Here is an 18255-nt window from a genome sequence, read left to right as displayed (position 1 = left end):
GAGAACTGTCTCCTGTGGGAGGGACCCCACGCTGGAGCAGGGGAAGAGTGTGAGGAGGAAGGAGCGGCAGAAACAACGTGTGATGAACTGACCGCAACCCCCATTCCCCGTCCCCCTGTGCCGCTCGGGGAGGGAAGAGGTTCGGGAGTGAAGTTGAGCCCGGGAAGAAGGGAGGGGTGGGGGGAAGGTTTTGTTTTTTTTTTTAAGATTTGGTTTTACTTCTCATTATCCTACTCTGATTTTGATTGGTAATAAATTAAACTAATTTCCCCAAGTTAAGTCTGTTTTGCCCATGATGGTAATTGGTGAGTGATCTCCCTATGTCCTTATCTCGACCTACGAGCCTTTTCCTCATATTTTCTCTCTCCTGTCCAGCTGAGGAAGGGGAGTGAGTGAGCAGCTGTGTGGTGATTAGTCCGGCTGGGCTTAAACCACGACACATGCTCTCTACGTCTCTGCAGAGTTCATGCGGAGGGAACCAAAAGCCTTTCTTTCAGCTCGGGCATCCCCACACCCAAAGGCATGTCTATGGTGCAAAAGCCCTTCTTTACCTAGTCTGGACACGCAGATGAATTGAGAGGGATGCCCAGCAGCTCTGCCCAGTGCGTGGCCACCAAGGGCAGGGACGGCCCGCTGGGCCTCCAGGGCACGGGGACTGCCTCGGGGCCAGCACCGAGGAAGGGTGCTGGGCGGAGGGCGGGCGGGCGGAGGGCGGGGCTGTGCATGGCGGGCCTCGTCGCCCCCACGTCACAGGGCCACCGCCCGGCAACGGCGCAATCACAATGCCCTGGGACAGGATAAAAGGGAGCATCGTCCCCTGTCCCGCTGCCAGAGGGCAGCCCGAAGACATCCGAGAGGAAGCCCATGAGGAGACGGTGGAATTACTTGGAGAGGGGGCTGAGGGAGGAAGAGCGGAGGAGGTGGGACGAGGCTGCTGGAGGTTCCCCACTGCCAGGCCAGCTCCCGACAGGGCCCCCTTCAGAGCCCGTCTGATGGATGAAAATCCTGCCTCAGCCTTCAGGGATCAGACAGCAGCTGCTCAGGAGATGAGAAGAAGCACCGAGGCCTGGAGGTGCCCAAGGCTCTCAGGCCTCTTCAGCTGGATAAGCGGTGGCAAGACCAAGGGAATGCCTTCTTGAGGAGCCCTGCAGAGCTCGCCGTCCTCACCCTCTGCGGAGCCAGTGGCAGCAGCCGTAAGAAATGGGATGCAGAGATGTTGACGGGGTCCCAGCGCTTTGGAGCACCCACTGGTGCCCTGCCAGGCGCGGGAAGGATTTTGCCCGCAGGGTCGATCAGGCCGGGGGCCTTTGGCCACTCTAGGAAGCCCCTGAGGTGGCTCCAGGGTAAGGGAGAATAGGGCTGGGGCATCTCCTGGGAGGCGTGAGCAGCCTGTGGGAGGAGGAGGCAGGTCTTGCTCACATGCTCAGGGACTAGCCGATCGCCAGCGCTGGGGTCAGGAAGGAATTTTCCCCCGGGGCAGATTGGCACCGGTCCCCGGGGGTTTTTTGCCTTCCTCTGCAGCATTGAGCATGGCCGCTTGTCAGGGCTCCTCAGGTCCCTTTTGGCTGGGTCACTGCCTGCTGCTCATGCACCACGAAGACGGCCTCTCGTGCCCTGCAGCTGGGGGGAGGAAGGCTTTTTTTCCCCCACGGTGGGCTAGCGAGTGTTCCCGGGGGTTTTTTGCCTTCCTCTGCAGCGCGGAGCCCAGCCACCTGCCAGGGTTCCTTTGGCCATTGTGGCTAGGTGCCTGCTGCTCCTGCTCCACGAAGGTGGCCCTCGTGCCCCGCATGCGGGGGGAGGAATCTCTCTAGACTCCCAGGGCGGGCCCCAGGGTGGCCCCCAGGGCTTGCTTCTCCTCCTCTGTAGCATTGAGCACAGCCCCTTGGCAGAGCTCCTCCGGGCCCTTTCGCCTCGCTTCTTGCCTGCTGCTCTTGCACCTCCGAGGCGCCACTCCTGCCCTGGCTTGCTCGAGCGCTCTTGCCCGGTGCCACTTTGGAGCGGGAGCGAGCTCTGCTCTTCCCTCGGCTCCATTTCCCCAGGGGCTCTTGCCTGCGCTTGGAAGGGCTCCAGGCTCGCTGCACCATCTGGAGCTGCCACTTTTCAGCTGTCCCGGCGTGCAGGACAAGCGGGCCCGAGAGCGCTCTTCATGCGTCACTGGCCAAGAAGCGCAGCGGAGCAGGTTTGGGAAGGCAGAAAGTGTGCTTGTCATCGATACGTGTCATACTTTGGAAAATACCCCACGGTACCACACACCTCTTCTTCTGCTTGTCCTTTTGTGTGTGGTCGGGACCGATGCTCATAGTTCAAGTTGTCGCTCTTCAGGAACCAGGGACTGCTTGGCCTGTATTCCTGCTGCGACTTTCCGTGGCTCTGTGGCATTCCTTTGCCAGACAGCAAGGGCTGGTTTTTTCAAGCTACACTGAAGAATGCATCTGCTTGCTCCTGGCTACACACGCGCACTGTGTTAGCGCTAGTGAGCATTGGCTCTGCAAGGGATTCAGAAAAACAACATAAAATCACATAAAACCACATAATAAGCCTTAAAATAACAAACCATAAAATAACATGTCATAAAATAAAACAAAGCAAAGTAAACCCAAACAAAGTAAAGGAAAAAAAACCTAAACTAAACTGAAATAAAAGAAAAATAATTAATATAAAATACATACAGTAAAATAAAAAATTATAATAAAACAACATAGTAAAATATAATAAAATATCATAAAATAAGAGGAAAAAATGTGAAGAAAAAGAAAAGAAGAGAAAAGAAGATGAAATGAGTAAATGAAATTAAATGAGATTAAATTAAATAATGAAATGAAATGAAATGAAAGAATAAATTGGAATAATGAAATGAGAAAATGAAAAATAAGGTGAAAGAATGAATCAAATGAATAAATGAAATGAAAGAATGACAAATTTAAATTAAAGAGAGAAATGAAATTTAAGAATGAAATGAAATGAAAAAAGTGAACTCATTAAATGAAGGAATGAAAGGAAATATAATAGTGAAATAATGAAAAAAGGAAATTACTAAAAAAATTAAATGAAAGAATGAAAATAAATGAAAGAGAAAATATATGTAAAATTGAAAAATGAAATGAAGAAATATAATTAAATGTAAGAAAATTTCATTTCATTTTGCCATTTCATTTCTTTTCATATTTTCATTTCATGATTTCGTGTCATGATTTCATTTAATTTCATAATTTTATGTCATTTCATTTCATTTCATTCTTTTATTTGATTTTTTGTTAGTTTTGTTTCATCCTTAAATGCAATGTTTTTCTTTTCATTCTTTCATTGTTTCATTTTGTCATTTCATTTCATTCTTCCATTCATACTTTTGTTTCATTTTTGCATTATTTCATTCTTTCATTCTGTCAATATTTCATATCATTACTCCTTTTCACTCTTTAATTTGTTCATATCATTTTTTCTTTTCATTTCTTCATTCTTTCTTTCATTTTTTTATGTCTTCATTTCATCATTTCATGAAATGAATCAAAAACACATGAAATGAAGCAACAAAATCAAATGAAAGAATGAAATGAAAAATAACATAAAAAAGGAAATAAAATAAATTTAAATTGAATTAAATTAAAGAAGGAAATAAAAGAATGGACTGAGATGAAAGGAGGAGTTGGAAAATGAAAGGAAGGAAATTAAAAACAACATGAAAGAATGAAACAAAAGAACGAAATGGAAGAAAATAAATGAAATAATGAAATTACATGGAAGAATGAAATTAAAAATGGATTAAATGAAATGAAATGAGATGACATTCAGTTAAATGAAACAAAATGAAAGGACAAAATAGTGACACACAAAAATGCACTAATGACAAAACGAAAGAATGAATGACTGACAAAACCAAATGGTGAAATAGAATAATAAAATAATGAAACAATGGAATAATGACATAATGTAACGATGTAACGCTATAATGAAATAATGAAATGAAATCATGATACAATGAAATACAATACTTTAATTTCATTATAATGAATTCTTTCTTTTAATTTAATTTAATTCAATTAACTTCATTCCATTCCATTCCATTTTGCCATTTCAGGATTTCACGTAATGTTTTCACTTCATGATTTCAGCTCATTTCATCATTTCATTTCATTTCATTTCATTTTTTCATTTCATGTGATTTCATGTCATTTCTTTTCATTCTTTCATTTCATTTCATTCTTTAATTTAATGTTTAATTTAATTCGTTCCTTTCATTGCATTTTTCCGTTTAAATTCTTGTAATTCTTTGATATTGTTTTATGTCACTTCATTCCATTCTTTCATTTAATTTCATTTTACATTTCAATCTTTCATCTCATTTAATTGTTTCATTTTTCATGTCTCCATTTCATTGCATTATCTCATTTTAAATTTCATTTTATTATTTCATTTTTTAATTTCATTCTTTCATTTCTTAAATTAATTTCATGTCATTTCATTTAAGAATTTCATTTAATTTCAATTAAATATATAATTTTGTTTAATTTAATGTTATTTCATTTCATTCTTTCATTTTGCTTTGTCTAATTTCTTTTGATTTCACTTAATTTCATTTCTTTTCATTTCATATTTTAATTTCATGATTTAATTTCATATTTTCATTTCATGTCTTCATTTCATTATTTCATGTTATTGTTTAATTTAATTTCTTTTCACTCATTCATTTTATCCTTTAATTTAATTTCGTTTCATTTTGTGATTTCATTTCATTCTTCAATTCACACTTTCATTTCATTTTTTCATTGGTTCATTGTTTCATTTTTTCATTGTTTCATGTCAGTATTTTTTTTATTTTCATTTTTTCATGGCATTATTTTCATTCTTTCATTCCTTCATTTTTTTTTTACTTTATCACTTCAGTATTACCAATGAAATAAAATAAAAAGACATTAAATGAAATGAAAGAATGAAATTAAGAGAATGAAATAAAAAATTACATGAAAGAGTGACATAAAATGAAATGAAATAAAATTAAATGAAAGACAGACATGAAGTGAAATAATGTAATGAAATGAAATGAAATGGAACCTAAGAATGTATTAGTGACATGAAAAAATGAACTACTGGCAAAACAAAAGAATGAACGACTGACAAAACAAAATAATTAAATAGAATAATACAATAATGAAACCATGAAATAATGACATCATATAATGATATAATGAAATAATGAAATAATTAAATGAAATAATGATACAACGAAAGGAAATAATTTTTTTCAATTCATTCTTTCATTTCGTTTCATTTTGCCTTATTTAATTTCATTTCATATTGTCATTTCATGATTTCACTTCATGATTTCATCTCATTGCATTAAATGCAGTGAATGAAATGAAATGAAAAGGCGAATGGAAATGAAATTGAATGGAAAAAATAAACTAAATGATATTACCTTAAATGAAGGGTGAAATTAAATTAAATTAAATTAAATTAAATTAAATTAAATTAAATTAAAGGAGGAAATGAAAACTCAAATGAAAGAATGAAATGAAATTACATGACATGAAATTAAATTATTTTTTAAAATGAAAGGCAATGAATAAAAGGAAAATCTGAAAGGAAAGTGATAAGTGTATTAAGTGGAAGGCTAAAAGGAAAGAATGTAATGAAAGAATGAAATTAAATGAAATCATGACATGAAATGTAAGAATTAAAGTATGAAATCAAATGAAATAAAATGAAACAAAATTAAATGAAATGAAAAATGAAGTTATTAAATAATGAAAAGAAATCGAATGAAATAATGAAAAGAAGTGAAAGGATGAAATGGAATGAACTGAACTGAACTGAAATTAAAGGAAATTAAAGGAAATAATGCAATGAAATTCAATGAAACAATGAGATGAAATGGTGAAATGAAATGAAATAATGAACTGAAAGGAAATAATGCAGTAAGATTAAGTGAACTAAAATGAAATGAAAGAACGAACAGAAATGAAAGAAATTTAAATGACAGAATAAATAACATTAATAAGATTTAAAAAGAAAGTGAAATTAAAGAATTACATAAAATAATGAACTATCATGCAGTAAACGAATCAAGGGAAATATTCTCCTAGAGAAGCTGGCGGCCTGTGGTTTAGACAGGTACACTCTTCGCTGGGTAAAAAACTGGCTGGATGGCCGAGCCCAGAGGGTTGTGGTGAATGGGGTGAAATCCAGCTGGCGGCCGGTCACAAGCGGAGTCCCCCAGGGATCGGTTTTGGGACCGGTCTTGTTTAATATCTTCATTGATGATCTGGATGAGGGGATAGAGTGCTCCCTCAGCAAGTTTGCAGATGACACCAAGTTGGGAGGGAGTGTTGATCTGCTTGAGGGTAGGAAGGCTCTGCAGAGGGATCTGGACAGGCTGGATCGATGGGCTGAGGCCAACCAACTAAAGATTACATGAAAAAATCAAATGAAATTGTATTAAATTAAATTAAGGATGAAATGAAATGAAATTAAATTAAATGAAATGAAAGGAAAGAAGGTAATGAAAGAATGAAATTAAATAAAAAGACATTAAAATAAATGAAAGAATGAAAATGAAATGTGAAATTACTAGAAATTAAATGAATTTAAATGAAATGTAATTAAATTAAGTTAAATTAAACATTGAAATTAAATGAAATGATGTTATGAAATGAAATTATGAAATGAGATGAAATCATAAAGTGGAATCATGAAATGACAATATGAAATGAAATGAAATGAAATGAAATGAAATGAAATGAAATGGAATTAAATGAAATGAAAGAATGAATTGAAATGAAAATATTTTATTTCTTTATAGCATTATTTAATTGAGTTATTTAATTATTTCATTATATCTTTACAGTATGTCTTTATTTCATTGCTTCCTTATTTTATTATTCTTTTCATTATTTCTTTTTGTTAGTAGTTCATTTTCTCATGTCACTATTTCATTCTTAAGTTTCATTTCATTTCATGCCATGTCATTCCTTCATTTAATTTTTCATTTCTTTCATTCATTTGGTTTCTTTCATTTTTTCTTTCACTCTCTCTTTTCATTTTCCATTTTCTTTCATTTTTCATCTCCTTCTTTCATTTCCTTTCTTTTCATTGAATTTCATTTTAATCTTTCATGTAATTTGTCGTTTCATTCTTTAACCAGGGGTTTTACGGCATCATAGGGGAAGACAGGGAGTCGGACATGCGCTACCTCTTCGGCGATTTAGACCGTGCAAGAGAAAAGCACCTTAGAGATGACCAGGAGGTGGCCCTGAGGCCCCTTATAAAGACAGAAATAAATGTCGGGGTGTGGAATTTGGATAAGGAGGTGGGATTCCTGTGCACAAAGAACCATTAAGACTGACCTTGGCATCTCTTGGCATCTCTTGTGCGACCCGGGGGAGTGGAGACTCGCCTGCAGATAAGGAGGGGGCCCCGTGGAGGCAGGACAGCTCTGCTTGTGGTGGGCAAAGACAGCGAGATAACAGGAACCTGAATGGGTCTTTGTTTCTTCCAAAGGCTTCGTGTCCCATCACTGACCTTTGCCTCATTACCGGTGAAATGCATATTCCAACTCACACCCTGCATATGCTAATGAAGACTACAGAGATCATGCTAAACATGTATGACTATAGCACTCGTCTCTCCACCCAAATCATGCTACATGTCACATATGGGGGGGACCTCGTAGTTTTTGGGGATGAAAGACAGAGAAAATGATTGTTAAAGTGGGAGAGAAGAACCTCGACACCTGACGGAGCAGTTGACGGGCTGCGTTCTCTTCCCCCACCCCAGGCAGGGACACCTCTCTGGGTACGCGCTGCGCCTCCCACCCTCTGGGTGAAAGTTATCCCCGGGTTCGTGTATTACTGTCAAGTTTGCTAGCAAGGTGAACCTTAATTAGTAGCACTATTGCAGTTAGTGACTTTATCAACAGCAATCTCGAATCTGGTTCTGTCGCTTTCAATAAAATAACTGATTTCGATTTTTGTGCACCTGCTCAGTGCAAGTCCTTTCTCTGGGGCTCTGATAAACGAATCAGTGAAAGTCCCGGGACTCTGACAGACAAATTTTGAAACCACATTCCTTTTAACGCAACAGGAGGCTGATGAGGAACCGGAAATAACAACCCACACCGTTCCTTATTCCCCCACCGATATAGCAAAAATTCAGGAGAAATACTCAAGAGAATCAGGAGAAACAGAGACAGAATATGTGTGGAGAGTCTCGCTTATGGATGGGGATACTATAATGTTGTCCGAGGAGGTGCCCAGGAGTCACTCAATTATGGACAGAGAATGGGGTTTATGAACACAGGAGGGACTAAGGCTCAGGCAAACCTCCGAAGGATAGCGGGACAAGGGGAACGGAAACAGCAGCATGCCACAGGCCCCTGTTCCCAAACCCATCAAAGAAGGATGCCGAACACTCGGTCGGGATCGTAGGAGATACGCTCTGTGGGCCGAAGGCATTGCAAAAGGGATTCCGAGGGAGGTCATGGACAAATTTCCCACGCCTAACCTGGAGGCATTAATCAGGACATGGAAAGGACTCCAGGAAAGCCAATGGCTCCCTCCTATCCTGAGAAAGGCCGGAGCCAAACGCCCTCTCCAACCCACCGCATAGGGACTTGATTGATTTAAGGGGCCCTGGTTTGGGAAGCTCCCCTTAACCTGTATGCCTGCACAGCCACCGATGCCCATAGAGGGGAGCATAAAATTGACACTCGGTGCATTATCCCTTCCTTTTAAAACCGGTCCTCGTTGGACTGGGGTTTCTGGGTTTTCTGTTCTCTTTTAGGAGGAAATATCACAGGTGGTTAGAGAAGACCTACAGTCAAGCCTATAATGAACAGTGATTGTGAGCATTTGCAGCCGGCGTAGATCGACAGGCTAGTAACTGCACAAACCATAGCTGCTGGCTCGCTGATCTTTGCGGAATGTGTCTATTGGCACCACAAACATTGGTTTGGGGGGATCCTTTTCCTCTCCCTTACTGCCACAAGCGGCTGGGGAGACGAGGCCCCAAACCTTGCCTGGGAAATGATAAAGGGCTTTATGAGAATATGGGGGCAACCGGATCAAGGAGGATATATTACTTTACCCCGAGCAGCTGAAGAGGGGCTGAGATTTTTCATGATGCCGGTGAATTTGAGGTTTATTTTGAACACGACTAATGCCACCTCTCTTACATTTTTGGCAAAGAAGTGGACAACTGTAAACCCTGATAGCCAGGTACGATGGAAGGGTAAGCCACTGATGGGAGGTGACATCTGTGAAACATGGAAGGAGCCTCCTCATTTGTCTAGGAATGCCACGTTAATGAATCTGCGCTGTAATGTTACCAGGCCTTTGTTTAATGTAACGGACCTGTCTCCAATAGAAGGATCAAACCCTTTGTTACGATGTGGCAATTTGTCTAGCGGTAATATTAATTTTGAAAACAGTAATTGTCAGTATCCATGTAGACCTTATCTGTGGGATCCGATGCTCCATCCTCTCCGGAAGCCTGATCCCTTTGAAGCCAACTATACCACAAAGTGGGAACCAAGTTGCCGCATCCAACTCCCCAAGAGAACATAAAGGTCTCCAAAAGACGGAACTAATCTGATCTGGGCCTGGTCTGGATCTACTACAACGCAACCGCCCCAAGACCCTCAATTCAAACCACCCATTGGGGGCCACCCAGTCCTCTTTTTAACTGTACCAAGGTGATGACATGTGACACTGGACCTGGAGATCCTCCTGAAACATGGTTGATTAGTAGGCTCAGGACCCTGATCAGAGATACGTGCACCTGTTGGGGATATGCATCAAAAGGGTGGCAAAATCAAGATTCACCTTGTAACACCACCAATACCTCCTACATTCCCTCAGGTGGCATGCCACATACGCATTGTCCTATAAAGGGAACCCCCCAGAGACAGAGCCGCAAATAACTGTCGTAAGGTTTGCTGACCATTATAATTGCAAGGCAGCTGTATACACGGCTCCTCTGGAATTGGCTTGGGGATGTTCCGATGGAAAGTTTTATTCATATTTAACATTGGAACAACGTGCGGGATTGAAGTGTGGTGTTGGAATCCCCTCTTTGTGCCCCTCTAGAGTATTTAGTTTCACATCCCACCACCACAGAACACACACAGAACACAGTAATAACCCCACAGCACGGCCCGGGTGGGCGACACACCGAGTTGAGATACCTGACTGTTATACCCCAGGGATGGTAATTTCTTTAATGTTGGAAAACATGTTTATCCCGTATCACAGAATCACTAAGGTTGGAAAAGACCTGTAAGATCATCAAGTCCAACCATCAACTAACACCACCACCATTAAACCATGTCTCGCAGTGCCACGTCCACAAGTTCCTTGAACGCTTCCAGCGATGGTGACTCCACCACCTCCCTGGGCAGCCTGTTCCAATGCTTCACCACTCTCTCAGTAAAGTTTTTCCTAATATCCAGCCTAAACCTCCCCTGGCGCAACTTGAGGCCATTTCCTCTTGTCCTGTCACTATTCACTTGGGAGAAGAGACCAACACCCACCTCACCACAACCCCCTTTCAGGTAGTTGTAGAGAGTGATGAGGTCTCCCCTCAGCCTCCTCTTCTCCAGACTGAACAACCCCAGCTCCCTCAGCCGCTCCTCACAAGACTTGTGCTCCAGACCCCTCACCAGCTCCGTCGCCCTTCTCTGGACACGCTCCAGCACCTCAAGGTCCTTCTTGGAGTGAGGGGCCCAAAACTGAACACAGCATTCGAGGTGCGGCCTCACCAGCGCCAAGTACAGGGGCACAATCACCTCCCTGCTCCTGCTGGCCACACCATTTCTGATACAAGCCAGGATGCCTTCTTGGCCACCTGGGCACGCTGCCGGCTCACATTCAGCCGGCTGTCAATCAACACCCAGGGGTCCTCTTCTGCGGGGGAGCTTTCCAGCCACTCGTCCCCAAGCCTGTAGCGTTGCGTGGGTTTGTTGTGACCCAAGTGCAGGACCCGGCACTTGGCCTTGTTGAACCTCATACAATTGGCCTTGGCCCATCGATCCAGCCTGTCCAGATCCCTCTGCAGAACCTTCCGACCCTCCTGCCCAACTTGGTGTGGTGTGCAAACTTGCTGAGGGAGCACTCACCTTACTCTTCCTTCGTCACACTTACTCTTCCTTCTTTATGCTGACTCTTCCTTCTTTTTCCTTTTACCCCTTGTTTGAGAATTATGTAACTATACAGGGAGTTAGGGATATTCTATCACTTTTGTCTGCAACTAATAAAGGATTTCTATTGACTCTCCTGGTCCCTTGGTGTTAAGCTCGCCTTTATTTCTCCGCAGGGGATCACAAAACCAAAACAGAACTTGTCCTTTAACCCAGGGCTTTAGGACTCGGCTTGCCATAGAAGGTGCAGGTTTTCCTCTTGCCGTTCATCCTGGCACTGAAGTTGATGAGCGAGGCAGGGTAAGTGCTGGACTTGCTGAACAGGGCTTTCACTGACACCCTTACGGGGATGATGGCAATGGTCTCGCCTCCTTCACAGATGCTGGGCTCAATCACCTGCAAACGGAGGAGGGGTTGGTAAATGCAGCAGAGGACAGCCTCTATCTCTGTCCCCTGATGCCACCCCAAGTCCCCATCAGCTCACCCTCCCTGCTTAAATGCCTCCTCCAGAGCCAGAGCTTCAGCTCTGCTTAGGAAGCATCACAAATGGTTTCTGAAAGACTTGATTGCATATGGATGAGAAAGGATTCCCCAACTAAAGCCTTCCTTCCCGAAGACACAGGTCCTGCTTACACTCCCAAGACACGGTGTGCTAACACCGCCTGGCCCAGGCAGCTCACCTGGCACTGCAGCATGGGTTTGTCCTCAATGTTCATTTCCATCTTGGGGTGGAAGAGCAGCTGGACCTGCACGGGGTGCCCGGAGGCAGTCAGCATGCCCTTCTGCGGCTGGAGAGTGAAGTGGGATGCCAAGTCGCCTATGTCGGTATCCATGGTTTCCAGCTTGAAACTGGGGTGAAAGGGAAGGAACAGACCCCTGCAGTTAAAAATACCAGTGCCACCAGCACAGCCGGGACTTTGCATAGGACCATAAAAAGTAATACAAGGTAAAGGGTACAGCTCTGCTCGGGGAATCCCAGATCTTGACACAGAGAGCAGACAATCAGCACTGCTGTAAGCTGACACCAAAGTTCTTCATTCCCTCCTTTCAAGAGTCTCATAAAGAGAAATGAGCTGACCCTCAAAGGCGGCAATGAATCTCAGCAGTGAGGGGCTTACATTTCAGGGTCTCTCCTTCTGGTTCCTGCTGAGCTGTGAAGAACTGCTGGTGCGTGGCTGGATGCTCTATTAAAGTATTTGAGATTAGAGAGCCCAGGTTTTGTATTTACTTGCACCATGAGGTAGCCAGCATGGGAACAGGTTCTAACCATGGACAGAAGGAGAATGCAGGCCTGGGCAGGTGGTGGCACCATGCACTCATGGACCAGGCAGCTAGACCCACCTGCACGCAATCTCGTACTTCCCTTGGTTCTTCAGAGCCAGCACTTGCTTTGCATCATCCAGGACCTTAAGCATCCCAAAATCCACGCTGCCACCTGCACCTGCAGAAAACCTGCAGAGAGAGGTAAGAAATGGTGAGTATTTGTGAGCTGCTGCAGACTACACCAGGTGACAAGATACAGATTTGGAGTTCTCAGGTGGCACAAACCCCTTCTCGGCAAGTTTCCCTTCTGGGAAGTTTTCTCTAGCTACTTTGCTGCCCCTTCCCTTACTCAGAGAATATCTGTAGGGTTTAGCAGCTAAGGAGCTCGCTTTCCATCTCCTTGCTTCCAAGCACAGATCCAACCACTCTATGTGCCATGCCAAGCCTTCAGAAGTTGCCAACTGCTTGTTCACATCACTGTTGTTTCAAAGCCCCCAAATCCATCTGCACATGAAGTTGCACACTTCAAAGTTTGGAGGTGGGAGACTCAAGGCTCTCTCTGTCCCCTGACAGTGCTTCACTCCACGCAGCTTGCAGGATACGTGCATTACGTATCTGTGCCACGCTTGCATGGTACCCCATCCCATCCCAAGTGCTTTGGTTGCCCACCTGCCAAGGCAATGCCATGCACCCGGACTACTTGGCTTCGGGGGGCATCCACTCACCTTTAGACATGCTGATGCTCAGAGCAACATCATACACCTCCGCAAGGATTTGGGTATTTTCAATCTGAACGATCCCCAGCATGTTTTCTGCACCTGAAACCTGAGATGGCAGGAAACAAACACTGCTTAGACCATTCTCCTCAATTCTTTTGCTAGACAATATACGAGGAGGCCTTGCCTCTGCCGGCTGCTTCCACCATAGCCTCCCCTGCTTGACAAGCATTTGTGGACTCCTAAGCTTTCCTAACCTGTTCATCTCATGGGCTGACCCAGCGAGATTCTGACGCAGTAAGAAACCCTGTCAGCCCACCTCGGCACTCCTCTAGCAGCAGTGTTGCTGCTAAAGCGCCCTGGGAAGCAAGGGGATGTTAGAGCAACCACAAGAAGTGTGAGGTGTCCCAGAGCACCTGGCATTGATGACCAACCCTCTCCTCCTCAACCACCCAGCACCCTCACTGAAACACAGCCCCTAAACCATGGGGAACAAAATCCCAGGCTGAGAGTTTGTTGCTCTATGTTAAGAGCACCAGACAGACTCCAGGATGGCTGCAGGGAGCACGCCCAAGTCTGGACAACCAAACGACAGCATTCAACCATGCACAGCAGCAAATTTATGCAGGGGCTCAGGATGAAGCCTTGTAACCCAGACGTAACCCATGCAGAGGCAGCACCTCTTCCTGAGGTGCTGTACAGCAGTACATCTCTTCCGGACTCCACAGAGTACTTGCCCTGTGAAGCTCAGCTACAAGAGCACCCTAGGAGTCACCTAGTTTCCAAAATGTTGTCCTTCAGTGAGAGTGGCTTGCTGCTAAGGGCCTGGCCCCCGGCAATGCAGGTAGAAAGGAATCTCAAGAAGGCTCATCCTTTTGCCCTCTTGGCAGGGTACCCTTCAAGCACAGTCTCCCTCCCTAGGAGCACAGCGATCACTCTGCCCTGCTCTGCCAGGGAGGGCACAGTCCCCCTCACCTCCAGTCGGATCATCTTCTTAATGCTTAGAGCCTTCATGGCCTTGAAATAGAGATGCACGCCAAACTCCGTGCGGGGAGCAACGATGACCTCACCTTGTGACGCGGAGAAGTCCTCGCCGAGGTTTTCCAGCCCACTGACCCGCCAGGCCACGGGCAGTGGGGCGCTGTTTTGTAGCACCAGGGTCTCGCTGTCCCTCCTGTAGAGACAAGAAGACACTCAGCACCGGTTGCTCAATGGTCGTCCTAGTCTTGCAACTGAATGCAACTTGGAGTAGCCCTAGCCATGCGTATGAAACCAAATTTTAATGGTTTCTCTATGTCACAAGTCTGAGAGGTGAGGTCCTTGGGGGGCAGCTTGGTGTTACAAGTGTATCCAACAGAAGGGAGATAAGGAGGAGCCACTGGACTGCTCTGCAACCAGCAGACAAGACACCAATGCATCGAGATGCCCATGGCACAGCATTGCTGCGGGGCTATGGAGCTCGTGGCTGTTATAGGATATCGAAGCCAGCGAGGAATGCTTGAGCGAGAGACTGGGAATTGCTGGGAGAAAAAGGGATGCTAGCCCAGCCAGCTGGGAAAAACCTCCCTGGCCTCTCCCTTGTCCCTGCCCCTCCCTTGTCCCTGCCCCAGACTCTTCTCAGGATCCTACAGACTTCATATGCAAGAGTGCATTCAGGGCCCACAGGAGCGAAGATGGCACCAGGCTGCAGTGAAGTGATGGAGGTGACACTGAAGTCCTCCACCGAGGCCCTGTTGCCACAACAGACATAAAATAGGTGAATGGCTTTGCGTTATTACCTGTCCCACATCTTTCCTCAGTGCCTTCCTCCTCCTCCTCCTCTCCACATTCAACTTTAGAGTCCACCTTGCTGGACTGGCTTTCATCAAGAATGGAGGAGGGAACGACTGAGTTATGGGATGAGATGGTGTGAACAATCCCAGCAGAGTGCTTTCCTCCTTGGTCTGACACAGACTGGACATCTTCAAAGTTTGCTGAGGAGGAAGGACATGGGGAGGGAAGAAGAGGGTGAACATGGCCAGGCAACCTGCTCTTTGCCATTCGCCACTTTGCATGGCCACATGCAAAAGACAGAAAATTTTCCCAAGAAAGCAAACTCCCAAGGCAGTTTCCCTGCCCAGGGAAGCCTGCCCAGGCTGTCTCTGCCCTCAGGAGAATTTTGAGCTTGTCTTTTGTTGCTGGGAAGGAGCAAACACAAAAGAGCTAGTGATATTAGACCTGGGTCTACCGGCTGAAGAACTCATCCAGTCCTACTCTTTGTGGATGAGGGACACAAGGGGATAACCTGATTATTCCCCCAGTCCATGGTAGGCAGATATGAGCTTGCCTAGACTGCACTCAGGGCTGGCAGAGGATGCGCTTTCCAAGCCACAGACTTTCACCTGGGAATTCCTCCACCAAGCTGGGGAACCGGTGGCTGCTAAAAGCATAGGCTTTCCATGGAGAATGAGGTCACGGAGAGCTCAGGGGAGGTGGGCTGGACTCCCTGCTGTGTCCACACTCAGGACAGCCAATGCCAAACCCTCACCGTTGTCCTGGCCTGCTGGTTCCCCAGTCTTGCGCTTTGCCTGCTCATCCTGCAGTCTTTTCTGGTCCTGATAGTACTCCAGCACCTCTGGGGGCAGCTTCTCACCCGGGGCGTGTGGAAGCAGCAAGAAGTTGGTGTGGCAAACGCAGTCCTTGAGCATCCGCAGGATCTGTGTGCATAGGGAAGAGAAACCATAAACGGGATGTGTTTCTTCACCTCCATCCCATGAACAGACTCCCCAGCCAACCTATCTTCTCCCTCATTCCTTCCTCCCAACAACACGGACTATCCAAGCCCCTCCACAGCCTGCCAGCCCAGTTGGCTAACCCTGAAATGCCACCAGATTTTGCCCTGGGGACTGCCTCCATCTCCCCGGCACAAGCCTGGGAACGCTGGAGCCCTGTGGAGCTACAGGAGTATGCACGTGGGGACCAGACCTTCCCTCTCACCTGCTCCTCAGCAAGTACTGCTGGTCGAACTCCAGCGAGTAAAACTCGATGGGGAACTCGCATGGGTTCTTCACCACCACCGTCCCCTCCGCCCCACAGCTGTACGGCAGCACCGGGGGCAGCAGGGCAGCAGGGGCTACGGCACCTGCATGCTGGCTCTGAGTAATTGGGATGCATCCTGCTGTGAAGTGGAACTGCGTATTTGGGGATCAGATGGATCTAAAACAGACTACCACATGTTTCCACTAGTCATGAGGGAGCGCAATGCTCATAAGAAAGGTCCTCATGGGTGGACTCAGCTCCCACAGGACTCAGGGGCTGCTTCACCTCCTTCTTCAGGGTTATGTTGCCCAGACACAGTCCTGGCTCTGCTGCATCAGGGAAACGTCAGCTACATGAAGGAGGCAGAGGAGCTCTCACTGGCTAGAGATAAGGGTCTTCCTCTCTGCTCAGGGCTTGGCTCTGGTTAAAGCCAGAGACAAGATGGTTACAGCCTGCAAGCACGCCCATGCAAGGAGGAAGATGAGGGGAAACAGGCAGATTTCCCCCCATGTGCTGAGAGGGAGCCACACCGCAGTGCCCTGATGCTCTCTGTGCCAGCTCCCCATTGGCATTTCAAAGACCCTCTCAGAAGAGTGCGCTGCAGGGGAAACTGAGGCACCGTGGGTACGGGGCTTGCAGAAAGCTCCATGTGCAGGCAGACCTCATCTCCTCCTCCCTGTGCTGGGCTCTTGTTACCACACTGCCCTGCCACACCTCCTGGGGGTGACACCGGCCGATCTCACCTCTTCTGGGGGGGAAAGCCTGACTTGCACGTTGCAGTGCTGTCCTGGGGCCAGGGCTCCAGCCGAGGGCAGCACCTTGAAAACACAGGGCTTGGCCTTCGACTCCTGCAGCAGCTTCTGATGCACCCTCGCTGGCAAACGTTTGTCCACCTGAGCACAAAAAACAATTGTGGGAGGTCTCCCTGGTCTGCGAGAACAGACCCTCAGGTCCTGCAGTGCTCTGAGATACTGTCACGGTGCTGAGAGCATCCACATTCAAACCAGCCGTGGCCACCACTGGTCTAGAACTGGAGGGAAGACACATAGGCAGGGCAGGCAGATGGGGAGGCACTGTCCTTGGAGGAGGAATGGGGGAAGATGGCAGACAAGTGAAGCACCAGCTAGTGAACAGGTCCAGGCGAACCAGATTTGCTCGGTACTCTCTAAAGCTTCCTCAACGAGCTGTAGCCCAAGTGCTCAGGCAGCCACAGGGGCAGAAAAGGCAAGAGAGGCAAAGAAAACCCAACCAAGAAGTTAGGCGCTACACGTTGTCTGTGCTTTACCTTCTTAACAGGCTCATTCATGGTGATGAACCATTTACAGGGGACCTGATTGTGGAGCTGGGCGGTTTCTTCCTGGCACTGCCCACACTGGACAGCAGAGAACTCCAGTCTGTCCCTGGAGAGGCAGAGAGACGGCACAGTCACGTTGGCACGGAGGTGGACGTGAAACGTGGGGCCTCTTGCTGCCTAGTGAAGGACAGAGCATCCAGCTGAGAGCCCAAGTGACATCTACTGCTGTCCCCAACCTGCTGCCTGCCCCAAAAGGTGGTGCGGGCACAGGGAGGCAAGGGACCGTGAGGTACCTTGATGGGCAGGAGCACGTCCACGGCTCCCAGTGGCAGATTGGCACTTGGTGGGTCGAAGCGCACTTCAAATGTCTTGGTCTTGCAGCAGGACAGGTGCTTCATAGGGTCCAGGTCTACGCTGAAACCTTGAACAGATGAAAATAAAGCAGCTGAGACACTCAAGCGACAGGAAATGTGTCACAAGCACGTTAAGGCCATACGGGTGTCCTGGCTGGTAGCTCTGTGAAGAAGAGGGCAGCTCTTTGCCTCTCTGGAGAAGCCTGCCACTCTTTCTCCCTTGCCACTGCTCAAGGAGAAAGGCTTTTCACAGCCAGAATCCAAGGTTCGCATGGTCAAAAGGAAACATAATAGCTGACGAGCACCGGTAATTCCTTTATCAGGCAACCCAGGGAAGGATGCGCAGGCCTCTCCAAAGGAGAACTTCCAACTACGATTCCCACAGGCTGTGGTGCTCCCTGGAAAACAACTTAGAGGAGACACCTGACCATCCTTCAGACACAGCCAGTCACTGTCTGATGGCACTGCAGCCTTACCTCAAGG

General features: G+C 46.3%; 1 protein-coding gene across 1 annotated transcript in view; it reads right to left on the bottom strand.

Annotated features, from left to right (window-relative positions):
• Positions 1-16079: 16079 nt before the first annotated feature.
• The window catches only part of LOC132317720 (hydrocephalus-inducing protein homolog), a 71162-nt gene continuing 68986 nt past the window's right edge, over positions 16080-18255 (bottom strand). The window contains exons 31-34 of the mRNA XM_059822820.1: positions 17703-17840; positions 17411-17586; positions 16869-17018; positions 16080-16277 (exon numbers count right to left, since the gene is read on the bottom strand). Coding sequence (XP_059678803.1) covers positions 16080-16277; positions 16869-17018; positions 17411-17586; positions 17703-17840 — 662 coding nt within the window. The remainder of the gene's footprint in view (positions 16278-16868; positions 17019-17410; positions 17587-17702; positions 17841-18255) is intronic.

This window comes from Gavia stellata, chromosome 11 (genome assembly GCF_030936135.1).
Source record: "Gavia stellata isolate bGavSte3 chromosome 11, bGavSte3.hap2, whole genome shotgun sequence".
In the NCBI taxonomy this organism is placed as follows: Eukaryota; Metazoa; Chordata; class Aves; order Gaviiformes; family Gaviidae; genus Gavia; species Gavia stellata.
Note: the sequence above shows the minus strand (reverse complement) of the source record. Positions and strands in the feature narration are given on the sequence as shown.